General features: G+C 42.7%; 1 protein-coding gene across 1 annotated transcript; it reads left to right on the top strand.

The window, feature by feature from the left end:
* Positions 1 to 1,789: 1,789 nt before the first annotated feature.
* On the top strand, positions 1,790 to 13,554 carry LOC137676249 (tyrosine-protein kinase SYK-like). Its single transcript, XM_068422946.1, is given in 12 exon segments — positions 1,790 to 1,828; positions 3,493 to 3,546; positions 4,525 to 4,615; positions 5,299 to 5,447; positions 5,512 to 5,517; positions 7,794 to 7,816; positions 9,111 to 9,320; positions 9,785 to 9,974; positions 11,358 to 11,411; positions 11,413 to 11,511; positions 11,750 to 11,862; positions 13,482 to 13,554. Coding segments are annotated over 12 exon segments (1,101 nt in total).
* The last annotated feature ends 5,893 nt before the right edge of the window (positions 13,555 to 19,447 follow it).

Genomic DNA, 19,447 nt, shown 5'->3' with positions numbered 1-19,447 from the left:
ATACCCAACCTCTCCTACAGCCTTATGCTTCACCCAGGGGCTGTGGTCTCAAGGTTGTATGCAGGCTGACATCTAATATAAATCTTGCGTGGGTCTGCACCTCTCTAGAGCAAAAATCAGGTGGGCTTGTACCAGGCAGCCTGTGTGCTGCGAGTGAAGAACGGGGCAATGGAGGGCTCTGGGTGGCCTTTCCAGGGGCCTCCCAGGAGCCTTCCTTCCCTCTCTGGGAGGTGTGGACCCAGCTCACCTGCGTTAGCCGGCAGTGATGGCGATGGAGATGGCACTTTCCCTGATGTCCTGGAGGCAGTGGGCACTCGGAGCCACCCCTCGTGCCTCACGCCTCACTCCCAACTGTGACCTCAGCACCCACATATGTCACAGAGCTCGGGATGCCCACTGCAAGGCGAGGGGGGGACAAGAGGCAGGGACAACCCTGTGCCACCAGAGGTGTGGTGGTCCAAACCCCTTGGCGAGGGTTATTTGTCCTTCAGCCTACTGTGGGACAAAAAAACAAATATCTCACACTCTTCAGCTAACACAGGCATCACACACTGGAAATGGCATCCGTACTGGGACACGTACTCCAAAGCGAAGGGGCGTTTATCCCTATAACCAGTAAATGCAACCAGTCCTTGCTCCTTCTTCCTCAAGGAGCTGATCTGCTGCCAGCGTTTGTGTGCCCTGACTAGGGGATGTGCCCTCACGACTTTGGGGGTCACCAGGAAATCAGTAACTTCAAAAGGCAGGGTGGGATGAGAAGAGCGAGAGACACAACACCCAGTTGTGAAGTTAATACAGAGATTAATCTGAATCACTGTGCCTACGGTCTTTGCTCTTCAATTCTCTCATGGCTACGTGCCAATTTTTTGTCTGCTTTCAACTGCAAGGCTTTCAAAAAAGTCAGGCCAAGAGAGTACACAATTTGGTCCCAAGTAACTAGTTAAGCATTTGAAGCTGTTGCCAGCCTTTTATGAGCTCAGTTTAAAATTACATTTAGGGAGGCTTGAAGCATCTTAGATAAGACAGACACTGAAGAAATAGAGGAGGATCATCAGGAAAAAAAAAAAAAGGAAAAAGCAGTATCCTAGTGAAATAATATAAATAACATATATAAACAGACATGCATACACACTATTCCCGTTCCCGAAGCAAATGCACCACTAACAAGAAATTCTTAAATTATGAAAGGATATGCTAAGTTGCTTAAATCTTAAATCTTCAGTTGTAGGGAAGTGATTTATTCCGTATCAGTAAAATGCTTAGCGGCAAAACAGAGAGCAGAATTCAGTGTTCTGTTCAAATACTTACATAAATCTGCAGGAAAGTTGGAAGACAGATTTGTTACCATCTTCATGGAATCAGCATTCTTTATTTAAGGAAAACCACTATTTTGACGAGACTAAAAAGGACAAAAGAAAAGAAGTTAGGGCATCTGTAATACTGAAGCAATGCAAACTAGCTCTGCAGAATAGCAGAAATCCAGGAGAAAAGATCAATGTCTAAAACTCTTTTGTAGGCAAGAAGAATATTAACTTCTGCTGTTATGAATAAATGAATTCTAAATTATTCTTTGTCTGCTAGATTTTATGAACTACTACCATAATCACATAAACCTCCTTTTTTCACATAAAGCTGTGTGTAGTATAAGACTTGCCTTTCAGTGCCATGATCACAGAAACTGTTTGAATGAAGACATTAAAGCAGTGAGATTCCAATTACCATATGAAACACACTAAATCTGTCAAAACGAGCTTCTTGGATTACTGCTAGGCCCAGAAAACCCCAAACGATGGAGGATGAAGGTGAATCAAAACTCACATGTGACGCTGTACCCATTCCACAGGCCCCCTGTTTGATCCCAGGGCATGTCCTTTTGCAGGCAAATTGTCCCTTTCCTGGTCTCCAAGTCAACAAAGAACGAAGTTTTATTTAAAATGAGAGTCAAGTAGGAGAATGTAATACATAGCACAAGTTTGAAAGGCAGTGACTTTAGCTGTCTCACTGAATGAGTATAATCTGTCTGATGCAGATGTATGGGGAAAGAGGAGCAAAAAGAGCAACGTGTTGGTGCCTGGGCTTAAAAGAGTTTTAGAGAATAGCTGAAGAAGGACTAGAATCTTGCACTGACAAATTTGAAGCTACTTGTCAGAAATCAACATAATGCTGAAGAGTCCAGGCATTCAGCTGTTCTGTGTAAAAATATTTTATGGGCTTTCTTTTCAATATCTTCAGTTCTTCAGTGCATCTCTTATTTATGTCAGGCACGCACACACACATACACAAGCAGGAAATCTTTTACGGACATGTAGACCAAACTGTTGTTCAAAGGAGTAAATTAGGACAAGTTTAATAATCCTGCACTGAAGTGACTTTCTGTATGCCTCAGTCTAGCCCACGTGAACTCAAGGGTCTCATCCTTGAAAACCACCATGTGGAAAACTATGTTTCTGCATTGTCCTGAGGTCTCTGCTGAGCTGCGGACCCCACAGTGAGCTCACAGAAACAAATCAAGAAAACATCCCCCCTTACCCCTGTGCTGAACCACTGATACATCCCTCTAGTAAAGATGGATAATTACAAAAAAACAGATTCTCTCTTTGTCTGTGGGTATCACCTGCCTCTCATTTCAGAGGCCGAGCTCAGGAAGAGTTGATGATTTCTTCTTTGACCTGTGGTCAGTCTGAATCTGCATCTGTCCAGGAAACATGTGCTTTAGGGGGACACCCATGGGATGGTCCTTCTCATGGGAATTTGTCTACGGTGGGTGATGTTTTGTGGTTGTTTCAATGGAAGATGCCCAGTCCTGTCTGAGCCAGGCTCTCTGCATGGCTGGCTGCACTGGTGCAGGACGAAACAAGGTGTCCCCCAGCAATGACAGGGTGGATGATGGGAGGACAGGCACCAAAGCCCACAGCACCGATGCCTAGGAACCATGTGGGAAAATACCAGCCGCATACACAGCCGGGGCATGTTGCCACTGTGGCTGCTGACCCCCGGCTCCCTTGGCTGCCCCAGATGTGACGCTCTGCAGCTCCTGTGGCCACTTTGGCCACAGCAAGGCTGAGGAGGAGGTGAACTGAGCCCGACAGCTGGGCTGCATGGAGCAGCCATGCAGGTGATTACAGTGAGCGTGAAGCAGCACCAGACTGCATTTCTTTCACGTTTCACATCCATTATTATCTCCTTAAGAAACACCACATGCACTCTGCCATCTTTATGTGTTTAGAGGGGGCTGAGGCAGAAATGAAACATTAACCAGTTTTCACTACCCCCCCCCGCTTCAAATACTGAGTACGTAAACATTTTTCAATTTTTCCTCTGTGCTAGTACTACTCTGCCTAGCAGTCATACTGCAGGTCTGACAGCTCATGAAGGCACTAAGCAAGATCGTGCTCAGTGCTTCGTGCAAACGTGTGGTAAATATAAACTGTGTCACCACTGCCTTTCAGTGCTTTGTACAGTTCCTTATATTGTATAAATGTTATCCTACAGTTTAACTTCAATGTCCCCCTCAAGCTGTATGTAGGAGGACGTGGACTGAAAAAGGTACATAAACAAGTAAACTGAAGGTTAAGACAGTCCTCTTAGCAAGTTGATGTTTGAAGATCTGGTTTTAAAACACTCTCTTATGAGGGTGAGGTCACTCATGAGTAAAGTAAAATTTCTACACTGAGAAAGAAAAGGGACTAAACTGCAGACATAATTTCTGTAATTCCCTGTTCCTGACAGTTCACAGGCAGAAGAGAGCAGATTGTAAATGTCTCTCACCTGTACTTCATTGTGCTGAACTCATCCTTCAGCCAAGGAACTCCAGAACACACCATGTTTCTAATGGGGTGGTTTGTGTGTTCCATAGTATTCCTCTGACAGAGAGTAAAGGCAGAGGGATTGTATTTCAACCAGATGTTCAAGTATAGTAAGAATTAGGTAATTTTCTCCCTCCTCAGAGCAGACAGACTGGCCTAGTATCTGGTCCATGCTGTTCGTCCATGACATTACACAAGCCTGTTAAAATGATTACTTTTTACCCCAGTTTCTTTCAAGTGGAATCACTCTATAACATCCACAAGAGAAATGGGGAAGTACTTTTTGTTTTCATTGGTGCTAGGAATTTCTCTATGGCGTAGATATGGAGAGAGAGAACTTGGAGAGGGAGGAAGAAGAGATTAAAAAGAAGTCCTTATGACTACCTGCGTTACAAGGCAGACTTGAAAAGAGCATGTGAATTTACTATCAGCAGAATAAGATTTGTGCATGACCCATTCCAGTGAATTCTCTCAGATCAAATGCTCTGAAATATTTGCAATAACTTTTTATGCTTTAGCAGTGTGTGTTTCTTTTGCCCTGCATATTTACTCAAGCAATAACCTCCAGAATGAAATAAACTTTGTTGGATCCCTGTCTTGCTTTCTGATTCTCACCTATGTGTCTCTTGCAATCATTATGCCATAACCCTTGGGGGAAAAAATGCTTTTAACTTACCTATTCATTGCTAAACATAAAATCTCTATTTGTGTGCTACAGCTTCAGCCAACTATTGGCCACCCACCTGATGAAGCACCTTTTAATCCTTATATGCTGCAAAGGAAGAGAGGCCTTACAGGAGCAGAAGAAGGTAGGCAGAGTATTTTATGTCATTCATACATTTTCCTTCTTTATGCCGGAGATCTCTCCTCAACCCATATTTCATTTTTCTTGCATACATTTCACACCGTGTTGTGTATTGATATAGCCACTATCATAGCTCAAGCCTGGTAGCTGAAACTGCCAGATGTCACCATCTGTAGTAAGTCATTTAGCAGAAATCCCTTTTCCATGTTGAAGTGAAAGATTAGTACTTCCTTGACTCTAAAAACAGCATTCTTGCACTTCATAAAAAGAGTTGTGCCCTGTTGCATCCACAGTGCCAAGCTGGTGCTCAGGCTTTCTGTAAAATGCAATTAAAGATGGTGCCTAAGAATGAACTATATATAAGACAGCATTCCAAGTCAAGAATTGTGTGAGGTAACTAATGGGAAGTACTAAGGAGAAGGGCCAGCCTTTAACCCTCCTTCTGTCAAGGAACCTCGTGGTTTCACATTATGCAGATGCTCAATAGTTAGAGCATGTCACCACATGGAGGTCACTCTCTTTTGGGGTGTTCTAAAGTGCCTGTAGCTGGGCTGCATGTGGTTTCTTTGTAATGACCTCATAAGTCAAACATGCTGATGATCCTGAACTCGGAAAGAGTGAATATAGTAGGCGTGGCAACAAAAATGTCTCACATCATGTCTAATTTTTTCATTGATTGAACTGCAGGTGATCAGAGAGAGGCCTTGCCAATGGATACTGAGGTCTATGAAAGTCCATATGCTGATCCAGATGAAATGAAAGCAAAAAATGTCACTCTTGACAGGAAATTGTTAACCTTGGAGGAAGGAGAACTGGGCTCTGGCAACTTTGGTACTGTAAACTAGGAGAGGAGCGCTGCTGGATCTGATCCTCACTAACAAGGAGGGTCTGGTGGAAGAGGTGAAGGTTGAGGGCAGCCTTGGTTGTAGCGACCATGAGATGGTAGAGTTCAGGATCTCATGTGGCAGGAACAGAATAGCTAGCAGAATCACAACCCTGAACTTCAGGAGGGCCAACTTTGGCCTTTTCAGGCAATTGCTAGGGGAAATCCCATGGGACAGGGTACTAGAAGGTAAGGGGGCCCAAGATAGTTGGTTAGCGTTCAAGGACTGCTTCTTCCGAGCTCAAGATCAGAGCATCCCAACAGGTAGGAAGTCAAGGAAGGGTACCAGGAGACCTGCATGGTTGAACAGGGAACTGCTGGGCAAACTCAAGTGGAAGAAGAAGGTGTACAGATCGTGGAAGGAGGGGCTGGCCACTTGGGAGGAATATAAGTCTGTTGTCAGAGGATGTAGGGAGGCAACTAGGAAAGCTAAGGCCTCCTTGGAATTAAACCTTGCAAGAGAGGTCAAGGACAACAGAAAGGGCTTCTTCAAATACATTGCAGGTAAAGCCAACACTAGAGGCAATGTAGGCCCACTGATGAATGAGGTGGGGGTCCTGGAGACAGAGGATAAAAAGAAGGCGGAGTTACTGAATGCCTTCTTTGCCTCTGTCTATACTGTTGGAAGCTGTCCTGAGGAGCCCTGGACCCCTGCGGCCTCAGAAGAAGTCAGGATAGAGGAGGAATCTGTCTTGGTAGATGAGGGCTGGGTCAGGGACCAATTAAGCAACCTGGATGTCCATAAATCCATAGGCCCTGATGGGATGCATCCGCGGGTGCTGAGGGAGCTGGCGGAAGTCATTGCTAGGCCACTCTCCATCATCTTTGCTAAGTCATGGGCAACAGGAGAGGTGCCTGAGGACTGGAGGAAAGCGAATGTCACTCCAGTCTTCAAAAAGGGCAAGAAGGAGAACCCGGGTAACTATAGACCGGTCAGCCTCACCTCCATCCCCGGTAAGGTGATGGAACAACTTGTTCTTGGTGCTGTCTCTAGGCACATCAAGGATAGGGGGATCATTAGGGGCAGTCAACATGGCTTCACCAACGGGAAGTCTTGCTCAACCAACTTGATAGCCTTTTATGAGGATGTTACCCGGTGGATAGATGATGGTAAAGCTGTGGATGTGGTCTATCTTGATTTCAGTAAAGCGTTTGACACGGTCTCCCACAGCATCCTCGCAGCTAAACTGAGGAAGTGTGGTCTGGATGATCGGGTAGTGAGGTGGATTGTGAACTGGCTGAAGGAAAGAAGCCAGAGAGTAGTGGTCAGCGGGACAGAGTCCAGTTGGAGGTCTGTGTCTAGCGGAGTTTCGCAAGGGTCGGTTCTGGGACCAGTTCTATTCAATATATTCATTAATGACTTGGATGAGGGATTAGAGTGCGCTGTCAGCAAGTTCGCTGATGACACAAAACTGGGAGGAGTGGCTGAGATGCCGGAAGGCTGCGCAGCCATTCAGAGAGACCTGGACAGGCTGGAGAGTTGGGCGGGGAGAAATTTAATGAAATATAACAAGGGCAAGTGTAGAGTCCTCCATATGGGCAAGAACAACCCCATGTACCAGTACAAGTTGGGGACAGAGCTGTTGGAGAGCAGCGTAGGGGAAAGGGACCTGGGGGTCCTAGTGGACAACAGGATGACCATGAGCCAGCAGTGTGCCCTTGTGGCCAAGAAGGCCAATGGCATCCTGGGGTGTATTAGAAGGGGTGTGGTCAGCAGGTCGAGAGAGGTTCTCCTCCCCCTCTACTCTGCCCTGGTGAGGCCGCATCTGGAATATTGTGTCCAGTTCTGGGCCCCTCAGTTCAAGAAGGACAGGGAACTGCTAGAGAGAGTCCAGTGCAGAGCCACGAAGATGATTAAGGGAGTGGAACATCTCCCTTATGAGGAGAGGCTGAGGGAGCTGGGTCTCTTTAGCTTAGAGAAGAGGAGACTGAGGGGTGACCTCATTAATGTTTATAAATATGTAAAGGGCAAGTGTCATGAGGATGGAGCCAGGCTCTTCTCAGTGACATCCCTTGACAGGACAAGGGGCAATGGGTGCAAGCTGGAGCACAGGAGGTTCCACTTAAATTTGAGGAAAAACTTCTTTACTGTAAGGGTGACTGAACACTGGAACAGGCTGCCCAGAGAGGTTGTGGAGTCTCCTTCTCTGGAGACATTCAAAACCCGCCTGGACGCATTCCTGTGTGATATGGTCTAGGCAATCCTGCCCCGGCAGGGGGATTGGACTAGATGATCTTTCGAGGTCCCTTCCAATCCCTAACATTCTGTGATTCTGTGATTCTGTGATTCTGTGTAAAGAAAGGGTTCTATAAGATGAAAAAGTAAGTGTTTCCTTCTATTTTTGTGGAGTCTAATATGTACAAGCTCTGGTCTTTATTTTTCGGAGCAGCAGTAATCTTTGCATGTCACTTGGGGTGACAGACTCTGTACCTAAGTAATTTGGGCTAACATTCACCCGTTTCTCTCTTCGTACGTACACTCATGCACTCATTTTCTGTACACTCATTTTCTTTTCCTCAATTTGCAGACACCTCTTTGCCTGCAGCGTAGTCACACCCCAGCTATTATTTTTGTCTGTAAGGTGGGCAAGTGCCCCTTATGACTATTTTCTCTCCTGTCTCAGGGATAGCAGAGTGGGAAGTCCACAGCCTTCGCCCATAGTTTGTGTGGGCAGTCATGCTACTCAGTATTGCCGATCTGCACAACGTCTCTTTTGAGAAATAGTGTAGAGTGCCATGGACAGCTTACCTGTAGCAAAGAGATTCTCACCTAAAATAAATAGGATAAATACCTGTTTCGTGAAGCTGGAATATTGATTTTCAAGAAGACAGAACATGTTGTGACCTCTTTTATCACGTAATCACAGTAGGAGCAGACTGTTTATACCAGCAGAAGTGGGAGCACCTGACTGTTCTTGCATTTTCGTAGTAGAATGTTATTAGTATGTTGTTTGAGTGCATGGACTGATTGTGTATACACTTTCACCACTTGAAGCTAGAGGCATTTCTTTAACCAAGGTTTTCAGGGCCAGGAAGGATTTTTCTGTTTTCCAGTACAGTCTGAGGGGATTTGAAGGGCTCTGGTCCCAGCTTGTGTATTTGCTAATCTTGTTTCACACCTGAGCTCTGTTGATCTCATCAGTCACTCTTTCACTTACTTGTATGAGCTGAAGGTTGCAGGAGTATGCTTAGTTTCTCAGGATTTCAGAGCACTGCCTTGGGGCCTTGCAATGCTGCATGTTCCAGTCTCACCCCCAAAACACCTCAGTGCTTAGAAAGGCCTTTATAGATTTTCTTGCCAGAAAAGCTTCATGGCATTGTTGCCAGAGGGGGCAAGAAAATTTTGTCCAGTGTATTTGTTTTCAGGCTTGTTAAGACGATTTTAGGACTATTTATTATTTTCTCAGGTTCTTTCCATTCTCTCTCCTTTGCTTAGCTGTCTTCTGAGCATGTGATAGAGAGATGTTCCTGTTACAGTCGGGTTTTTTCCCCTCTGAATGTCAGTACTGTCTTTTGTCACAGTTTGTACTATGTGCACAGAAACATTACATGAAGATTGTGTGATTTGCACACAGATTTCAGCAACTAATCCCAGAACTGGATTCTTTCTTTGTAGGGGTGCCAAGCCAGTGGCTGTAAAAATTCTTAAGAATGAGAGTAATGATCCAGCCATAAAGGATGAATTACTGAGAGAAGCAAATGTAATGCAGCAACTGGATAACCCATATATTGTCCGAATGATAGGCATATGTGAAGCTGAGGCCTGGATGTTAGTAATGGAAACGGCTGAACTTGGGCCATTGAACAAGTTTTTGCAAAAAAATAGGTATGTAAGCTTTGATTCCATTCCATTTCATAGGATTTATCCAAAGGAGAAAAAAGATACAGGTCCCTTTTTTTTCTCTTTAGGGGCAATTTTAAATTTACATGTTGTTAATGTAATAATTAATAATTGTAGTTACTTTGCACTGGGACATTGATTACCTTGTACATGTCTCCTATCTGTCATATATTTCACAGAATCACAGAATTTCTGGTAAAATAGTGCATTTTGAATAAATGAAAGAATTTTCACGTGTCCTTCAATTGCTCATTTGTTGATACGATCACACATCATCTTGTTCAGGACATTCTTATGCTGCCTGTTCTGATTAAAGCTTAGCTAAACGTAAGTGGATCAGTTGCCTAGTATGATGTGGGGAAGTTCATAGTAAAGATTTATATTTGAACTCCATGAAAAGTCATGAAAATGAACTTCTGACCTCTTAAAAATTCAATTATGATTTTCAGACATGTCACAGAGAAGAATATAACAGAGCTGGTACATCAGGTTTCCATGGGGATGAAATACCTGGAGGAGAATAACTTTGTTCATAGGGATCTGGCTGCAAGGAATGTGCTATTAGTCACCCAACATTATGCCAAAATTAGCGACTTTGGACTTTCTAAAGCTCTTAGTGCTGACGAAAATTATTATAAGGTAAGGTTTGCACAAGACAAGAAAGCTGTATAGTAGCATAGCTTAATAAGGTTATTTTCAGTTGAAGTGCAGTTGTTTTTAAAAGTTGAAAATTTGAAATAATATGTGTCATCCATTATTTTATAGCCTGGTAGTTGGTCACTGGTTTTGGAAATGCGTGATCAACATTAAGAGATCTGTAGGGAGGAAAAAGCTAGTCCCTTCTTTTATTTGCTTACTTCTTTCATTTACTTTTGGTAAACGTGTCATTAGAAGGTTGAAATTTATGGTGGAAATGAGATACCTCCTAATATAAAAGGGGGAGAATGTCTTTGTTGCAGGTGGGAACTTTTAGGCACTTACGGTTTTCACGATGTCCAAGGAAAATTTAGGCTAGCACACTGTATTATTGACTAACAGAACTGAATTTGGGGAGGTTTTTGAAAGAATACCATTGGTAAATAATCATTTGATCTAAGCAGAATTTGTTTAGTTTGAAATTCATTGGATCTCTGTACAGCTAAAGGGACTGAAATAACTGCCACATTTAATAATATAAAAACATCAATGGAAGACAAAGGCTCTAGTTGTGTCTGCATTTTTTTCTGATATATTGCTCTTGCAGTTCAAATTATTTCTTCCTTCTGCCTATTCCCTTTCATCAGCTGTTTAAAACTAATAAGCCAGACCATGAAACGCTGTAGAGGAGGAGCAAGTACATGCTCCCTTCTGACGACCTTTCTATGGGAGTAGTAACTGCTGCCAGAAAAGGCAGTAACGTCTTAAATCACTGCCACTAGCCTAGCCAGAGCTGCTTGTCAGAGGTTTGAGAATTGGTATCAAAGGCCCATTCCCTTTACAACTCCACAAAATGCAGTGGGGTTCTTTCACTAGATCTAGCAGTGTGCTGGGGTAGCTTGACACTTGCATTGTCATAACACAGTGTTATGGCATAATTTAATCAAACTGCAGTTTGCCACAAGGCGGTTGCTGTGCTTTGAAATGGAACATCAATTTCAAGTAAAAATGAGACTCAGTGTAGCCACGTGTGTTCGCTCTTACCCTCTGTGGAGAGCCTAGATGAAAAATCTTACTTTTAAAGAGCAACTTTAAATTAAATGCCGTTAAAAATGTGACTCCAGGTCATTTAGCTAAGCTTTGCTTTACCATAGATTTCATTTCAATGCATTATTTTGAAGGTGGAAGATTAGGAACAATTTTGTAACAGTTCTGAAGAAGCTGCTACCCGTTCTCTCTAATGCCAGCTGCATCAGAAATGTTATGGTACTTAGTAAAAATGTGTGCAGATCTAAGTTAACTTGGCTTACATGAATTCTGATGTTGTTTACAACTTACCACTGTCTCTAGCCAGATTTTTTTCCTTTCTGTTGTGACTTATTTTAGGCACAAAGTCATGGAAAATGGCCAGTCAAATGGTATGCTCCAGAATACATGCATGGAATGCATGGATTTCTACAAATTTTCTAGCAAAAGTGATGTCTGGAGCTTTGGGGTTTTAATGTGGGAAGCTTTCTCTTGTGGGCAAAAACCATATAAGGTGAGTAGTTCTATTTGGCTTTTTTTTTCTTGAAAAATTCAGAGCAAATTCAAACCAATGCCTTTTCCTACCTAAAAAGGGTTATTGCAGGCCAAACCAGGCCTCAGCGCCTGTCTGTTGCAACAAATGAGTCAAAGGATAGCCCGAAAACCAACTCCAGGCCTCTATTTGTTTTATGCTAGCATGTGTACTGTGATCATTTGCAACTCTCATGACTGTTCTGGTCCCCCTGTTCCAGGGAATGAAAGGTGGCGAAGTTGCACAGATGATTGAAAGAGGAGAACGAATGGAACGTCCTGAAGTCTGTCCAACAGAAATCTATGATCTAATGAAGTTGTGTTGGATGTACAAGTGAGTGTGATGTGATGCTCTCTCTTTTAACAGAAGTATATTTTTATCTACTTAGTTAATAGCCAGGAAGGGGGAGGAGAGGGGAGGGGTGTATTTCAAAGTACATCATTTCAGCTGGTGTTTAGCTTACAAACAACCTCCAAACTAAGGAGTCAGTTGCACTTCCGAATGAAAATTATTTTGAGTTATTGAGTATACTACAAGAAGTTGATTTTGCACAGCTGATTTTGCTGGAACAGTTATATACAAAAAAACAGGGTATCATAAAAAACAAGTCATTCCGCAAAAACGTCAGTCTGATGTATTTTGAAAAGAAAGTTTGAAATTAAGCAAATATTTTTGTTTCATTTTGGGTGGTATTTTGTTTAACTTTATTTTCCAAGACTTTTTCTTTACTGAAATTTCGAAGTCATATTGCCAAATTATTCATTCCATTCCTCAATAACTAATTGTTTTGACCTATTTTTCTCTTCTCTCATTTCTGAATATACACAAATAGGATCCCATATTGACTTCCTATTAGTGAGAAGCAAAACATCTTTTCAGATCATACCTAATACGTTGGAAACATTTTGTCAGATTGATAACAATTCAGAAGTTAGAATTACAAAATATAGAGAAGGAAAAAAAAGAAAGCCTACCTGATATATTTTTTTAATTAATATATTGCAAAACTTTTATTAAAAATGTTTTATGATTGATCATTTGAAATTGTTCTGTTGAAATTACTTTTAGCTGTAGCAAGGTCTCCATAAAGCACGCAAAGTCTACTGTAATGTCACTTATTCTTCCAGTTCACCATTTGGAGAATATGTGTGTCCAACAAAGGTCTCTGGATTCCATTTAAGGAGCTGTGGTACTTCGCTTTTAGGTACCTTGCTCCTTTGTTAGTTTTATTACACCTAGTACTCTAGAAAGAATGTGGGGCCACAAAATAATTTATACCTTTTGGTTTCATTCAAAGAATGCCATAACAGTTCTAGAGGGAAATGGATCATTTTTTGTTATGATTAATAAGCATATCATAAAGCATGCTGCTTTTTATTTGTTTGTACTCAAATATCTTTGAGATTGGAAAGAAAAAAAATAAAAAGAAGGCTCAAGTCAGGCAGTATAACTATCTCAGTATGTAACGTATTATTGTAAGGGCTTGTTGTCAGTCTAATTGTGTTCTCCCAAACCAACAGAGTTGCAGATATAGAGGAAAGATACAGTACAGCCTTATAGTGTATGCGTAGGCTACTCTCAGTGGTGCTAAGCCACCCTGTATGACTGTAGTACCCATGACAAGGCAGATGTTGCACTGTAAATATTACTTTCTCTAGATTATTACTGAAGTAAATGAAGTAGACATGAAATTGAGCTGGCTTACCATTTCTTTCGTGTAGTACCTTTACCAACCACAAAGTAACAGGCATGATAGTAAATCCACTGACTGGATGCTCTGTAGTGACATTTGCCACTTGGTATTCATTTTGTAGCATCATTTGGGTAGTCTTAATATACTGTGAGCAGCTTTAAATGAGCTATCACTGAGATGACGTCCCAAGGGTTACAAGGCTCATGCACCTTTGCAGCTTTCTCCTTCCTACGCAGTGATACTTGTCATCTTTCCACAGTGTTGACGACCGACCAGGATTTGTTGCAGTGGAGCTGAGATTACGGAACTACTATTATGACATTTCCCACTAACAGCATGAAGAACAGCAGCTTCCTTGACTCCAGCCAGCACCCTCTGAGAAGCAGTTCAGTTTCCGAAACCGAGCGACTGATTTTTGTACCACCGCTTTCAACTTGCAAAGCTCAGAGCTAAGCCCTGTGTCTGTAAGGTTGCCTTTTCTTGCCTTCTGCACAATATCCAGCCCCAAAATAGAGTGTTGAAAGTGGAGAGGCCCCAAAGTGAGCAGCAAGGACATCAGAGCAGGTGCTTGTACTTTTGCTACATTCCATTTAATTTTATTTACAGCTTTATTGGCATTACATTTGTGGTCCTGTAAAACCTATTTAATGTCTTTCATCCCTCTTTCTCTCTTGTATTTGAATGCAGATTGGAATTTAGATTCTTGTTATTAATATTCTTAGCCCTCAAATGCATTAAGAGTTGTTCCAGCGTTACCCCTCCCCAAGGAAGAACAGCATAAACATTTCTCACTGTGAAGGAAATTCACTGTGAAAGCGTGTCAGTGGCTTTGACTGACAGCGTGTTTGATTTTACCCCCAACCCCCTTTAAAACCAAATCATATTCTTCTCGGTAGTCATGTAGGCAGAGGGGAACTGGGAGATGTGAATTTCTAACGTCATCATCTCCTTTCAACATGACCAGCTTCTCTCGTTCATCATCTCATGTGGAAGCCCAGCTGTCCCTCAGGGAGTTATTTTTTTCCTGGTGAAACCTGGGAAGTCAGGGCCTTGCTCCCATCTTGGAACAAAATGTATCAGCACCTAGGACAATGATTCTGGGTTCTAACATAAACTGCATCACTGCATTCCTAAAAAGACAGCTGTACAGTGAAAGGTGACGGAGCAGCACCTTTCTTTCTCTGTGCTGTTTCAGCCTTCTCCAGGGATGTCTTTTCCATGTATCTCTTTGTGTATACCAAAGCTCCTTGTGTTGTGTTTTCAGCAGCAATCATTTCTATCTTTTTCAAACCTTTCTTGAAAAGCATTTGTGAGAATTCACCACACCTTATCACCTCTAAAGCTAGATTTCACCCTTAGCTCAAATATTTTAAAACAGGCATATAGACATCAAGTTTACTTTTGTCCACTTCTAAATGTTAATATTTGTCCTGTTATTAATCCCTGTGAGCATGTCAGGAGAAGGTATTTGTCTTACCACTCTTTTGTAATGCACCATGCATCTGTGCGAGTGTAGCAAAGGTAATAACAAATAATGTAATCAACTTCTGATTCTATTTTTACCCTTATGCTTTGTTTGTCCAATCTCATTTTAAATATTATAGATATCAAAATTCCTATCACTTATTCCTCACAAGCAGCTACTTTACTGGCATTTACATATATCTCAGGAGCCTACATACATTCCATCTACTAGTTATAGAGATTTTAGAAGAATATAAAGAATAAGATTTAGAGTTAGGTGTGTTTATTGGATATGGCTGGTTAGAACATATGTGTTTAATTGTTGTGTGAACAGATTATTCTTAGAGATGCAGTGATATTTTTTTCTCTAGCAAAGAAACTGTGTGAACAATTACAGTGAGAAAGTGTGAAGTAATTTTCATAAAAGAGATGACTATAAACAAATGTAGGAGCTAGTGTAATTTTTTTTTTCTTTTTACTCAGTTTATGGTCTATTTTTCAAAAAATATCTGGTGATTTTTGGTAGTTTAATCTTGGGTGTCCAGTGCACGACACTTCAGAAACCACGTGCTACTGAAAGATACTGAGTGCAATAGACCACGTTTCAAATGTGACCAAATGTGACTTACGTTGAAGACGATTTATTTTACGTTTTGTTTTTAAGAAGCATTTTTCTACAAGAACAGCTTGTGTAGAAGTTAGCGATAGTTACATGTAGGTGTTTTGTCGCTTTGATCCTGTTGCAGAGAAGTGGTTAGCTCTACATGTGCGATTAGTACATTCATGGGGACATTAGTTATAAACAAATTGCACAAAGCTCTACGAGCCAGCGAGTGACAGTACTCAGTTTCCCTGGTCATTCTCTCTCTCTTTCTCTCTCTCTTAAAGAGTGTTATCAGATACAGGAAAACTGGAAGAATATTTCTTCCTCTGTCTTCTGAGTGAATGTCACTTTCTGGTGTTACTTGGTTATTTTTAACTTCACTATTATGTAACAAAAGTTTACAACGAGAATATAAAGTATTGTGAAATAAATGGATTAGGTTTTAAAATTGAAATTAAAGACACTGTTTTACAAAATATGTTGTTTCAACAAGAATTCTTTAATATTTAAGTGCTTTCTAAATCATGCTGATGCTGTGAAGAGCGTGAATACTTACTGAATTACTGTGGTTGTTGTGGAAGATTGAGATTCCACTATTGACACTGAAAGGTACCTGACATGACAGAGAAGCGTACTGAAGCCTGGGCTGCTTTTGGAGCTATTCAGGACTAGCAGGAAGTTATGCATGTTGTTATTACACCTAAGCCTTTCCAAGATCCTACTTTTCAACAATACTGTGCTGGATCTAGAAGGTTAGAGGTGTCAGGAGTTGGAGCAGTGTATCAGCTATCCAGGGATTTCTGCATTACAGGTATTGTCTATGCAGGATTTAAGTCACATCATAACACCTGGAGCCTCCCTCAAAGGTGCAGGCAACTGTTCTAGGTATTCTGAAATAACAACAGAGAGGTCTTAGTCTTTCATTTAGCTTTTGCTGCAAGCTGAAGTCCTCAGGAAAGCGAAGGCTGGATGGGACTGAATGTGACAATGAATAATAAAAAACAAAGGCCAAAAGATAGACAATTCTTCAAGCAGGTGCCTACCTTTGGGGTGGATCAGCCAGTGACTGACTTACACTGTACTGCTGTGGTGGTTTTCCTGCATGGCAAATCTGGCCTAATTGTTCCACTTTCCCACTTGTGTGGCTGCACCATCAACTGATATGAAGAGGCTTTTGTCTTTTGGCTCTCTGGATTTGGTTGTCTTTATTTTTAGATTGACTCATATCAGAAATGCCATTTGGCAGTGTAGCCCCACAAGTAATTGTCACAGCAGAGTTAAGGGGTAGCACACTGCAGCATGGAGGAAGGGAGGCTGGTGTGACTAAATCAGAGAGGAAGGAGCAGGTGAGAACATGTTAAACGGGTTTTTCATTGAAGGAAAACACAGTGAAATTACAGCTTTGGTTAGGGCTCAAATCTACAAAATCATGAAGTTTTTTTGGAGCACAGGAGGCCATGCACATTTTCCCATATAGATTCCCCCCCAAACTTAAAAACCCTGGCGCAATCTCCACCTGCTTCAAACACTGTGCAAAAAGGGGACTTTTAATCAGACAACAAAAAATACCCGTAATTTTCACATCTGAAACCATCACGGTCGGAAGCAGAGGTTTGATAAAGTGCGCATCTGAGCACGCTGGAGCAGCGTGTGGCCTGGCCCTGCCAGGAGATGGCAATGCCGGAGCGCTCTCGGGCTGATGCACTTGTCTGAGCATTCCCAGCACTATCCCTTTTGCCCTGGCTGGTGCTGTGCCTGTGCGGTATGGAGGAGCTCGTTTGTCCGTTTGCTGCTTGCTGCGAAGCGAAGTTCCATGTGAGGACAAATCGTCAATGATTTATATTGTGGATGGTTAGCTGTGGATGATTAACGAAGACTTCTGAGACTCTGTGTCCCTCATCTTTTAATTGATACCAGCAGTGGGAGATTGCAGGCAGAAAGATACAGAATATGTCCCACACGTGCGTAGAAGGGACTGAGGGTGGCATCTGGGATAATAGTACAGGGGAACATTAAGCCAGCAATTGTAATTACCAGACCTAAGTTTAGTGAGGATAGAAAGCTGTAAGTCATGCAGAAAAAGAAGAAAAAGAAAAAAAAAGAAGGAGAAAAAAAATCCACCATCCAACTCTTGTCAGTGAAGAAAAACAGCAATGAAGAAAAACAATACCGGACTTAAAGCGGTCCCAGACTCAGAAGGAAAAGCACCACTTCAAGAGTCAGTACCACCATTCCCCAGCAGCGTGTCCCAGTGCTACACGCCATGGTGCAGTGTGAGACAGTGGCACAACTGCGTGTGAGCCCCAGCTCTCCCTGCCCGATGGTAGCGGGGAGCAGTCCTAGGGCTGATGGGCAAGACTCAACAGCCAGATGCCTCCTGCTGTAACTCCGGGCAGCTGGGGCTGAGACACAAACGCCTTTACTGGGGCAGTCAGGTAACCTGTGAAGGTTTGCAGCTGGAGAAGGAGGAGAGGAATGAGGGTGGAGCATGCAGCGACTATCAGAAAGACAAAGTGTGCAGGGAAAGAAATAAACTCCTATTAGATGGATTGATTGATAGTGCTGGAATAAAGAGGCAAGCCTATGGCATACACATCTTCCTTCAGCCTTTATTACACCGTGGATTCCTGTGAAACAACAGTCAGAGTGATGTAGCACAAACCTGGCTGAAAACAACAGTTCTCCATCTACCCAGAGCTCTCTGAAGCCAGGCTCGCACTCTGCATCAGTCTCCAAATGGGTATTTCTTCTTTTCTGCCGTATATGTGTTAATGGAGGTGAATACCCACTGTGTTCCTTGGCATATAACTAACTCTGCACCGAGTATAACCTCTGCTTCCCTGAAGCAGTGGAGATGTACGTGTTTTTGGATAACCAGAGAAGCAGAGGAAACAGGTAGCAGAACAGGTAGCAGAGGCCTTTTATAGCTCTCTTGCACAGTTTGAAGACTTTGCTTTAAAAACGTTGCACACACATATATGCACACATGTGCGTGTAGTTTCTCATCATTTTTTTCCTACCTGTGTTCGATAACGTGCTGTCCTACTGCCTCAGTTGTTACTGCACAACCACTGTAGCCGTACCTTCAGATCTTGTTCTAGTTTGTGTGCAGATTTCACCAATGTTATATATAATGTTAGTTATAAACAAATTGCACAAAGCTCTACTAGCCAGCGAGTGACAGTACTCAGTTTCCCTGATCATTCTCTCTCTCTTTCTCTCTCTCTTTGTCCTGGTTTGGCCTAAACCAGGCCGATTTTCCTTTCAGTGATTTTTACTTTCAGCTAAGTCTCCTCTAAGTAACTGCACTTTCTGAAACTAACTGCATGTTTTTGCAGACAGTGTCTGCTTCCAGGACTGATAACGCCCGAAGTTTGTAGTTATCACTGAGGCACCGGTAGGGATGTTGTGCAGAAAGGCTCTTGCTGTACTTATTCTTGAGAGAAACCAAGGTCACTGCTGAATTCCTCATTGCTTACGAGTGAAGAGCCGAAGGGGGGTCGCAGCTGCAGAGGGGAGCGGACAGGGCAGGTGACCCAAAATTGACCAACGAGGGTATTCCATCCCATACACGTCATTCTCGGTATAAAGTGGGGGGATCACGAGGGTCTCGCTCTCTTTCTGCTATGGCCGGTGTCCAGGGAGGACTCCGTCTGTTTTCCTGCTGCCCCCGATCCCGATCCGTGCATTCCTGAATCCAGCTCTCGACCATCGCTAGGCCCAGGCTGGGCCTTCCCGGAGCCTGCCCTGCAGTGCCGGTGGTGACGTGGCTGACTTCAGGGGAGCTCAATCTTGGTTTTATATATATATTTGTATATATTTGATTATTTCTATTATTATTATTATACTTTTTTTTCCATTATTATAGTTTATTAAAACTGTTTTAATTTTCCAACCCAGAAGTCTCTCTCCCTTTTCCCTTTCCCTTTCCCTCTGGGGGGAGGTGGGGGGGATAACAGAGGGCATCTGCCGCAGGTTTAATCGCCAGCCCAGCTTTAAACCGTGACAGATTTATTGGCGCCCAACGTGGGGCTCGAGAGAAGCTCCGACAGGTTGCTCTGATAAGTCGAATCCCAGCTCCAGTGGGAGGAGACCCGGAGAGCTCAGCCAAGAGAGTATCAGATTTCTTCCTTTGAGATTTACGAGGGGTTGGAAAT

This window comes from Nyctibius grandis, chromosome Z (assembly GCF_013368605.1).
Source record: "Nyctibius grandis isolate bNycGra1 chromosome Z, bNycGra1.pri, whole genome shotgun sequence".
In the NCBI taxonomy this organism is placed as follows: domain Eukaryota; kingdom Metazoa; phylum Chordata; class Aves; order Nyctibiiformes; family Nyctibiidae; genus Nyctibius; species Nyctibius grandis.
The sequence above is the reverse complement of the archived record's forward strand: the minus strand, read 5'-3'. Positions and strand labels throughout refer to the sequence as shown.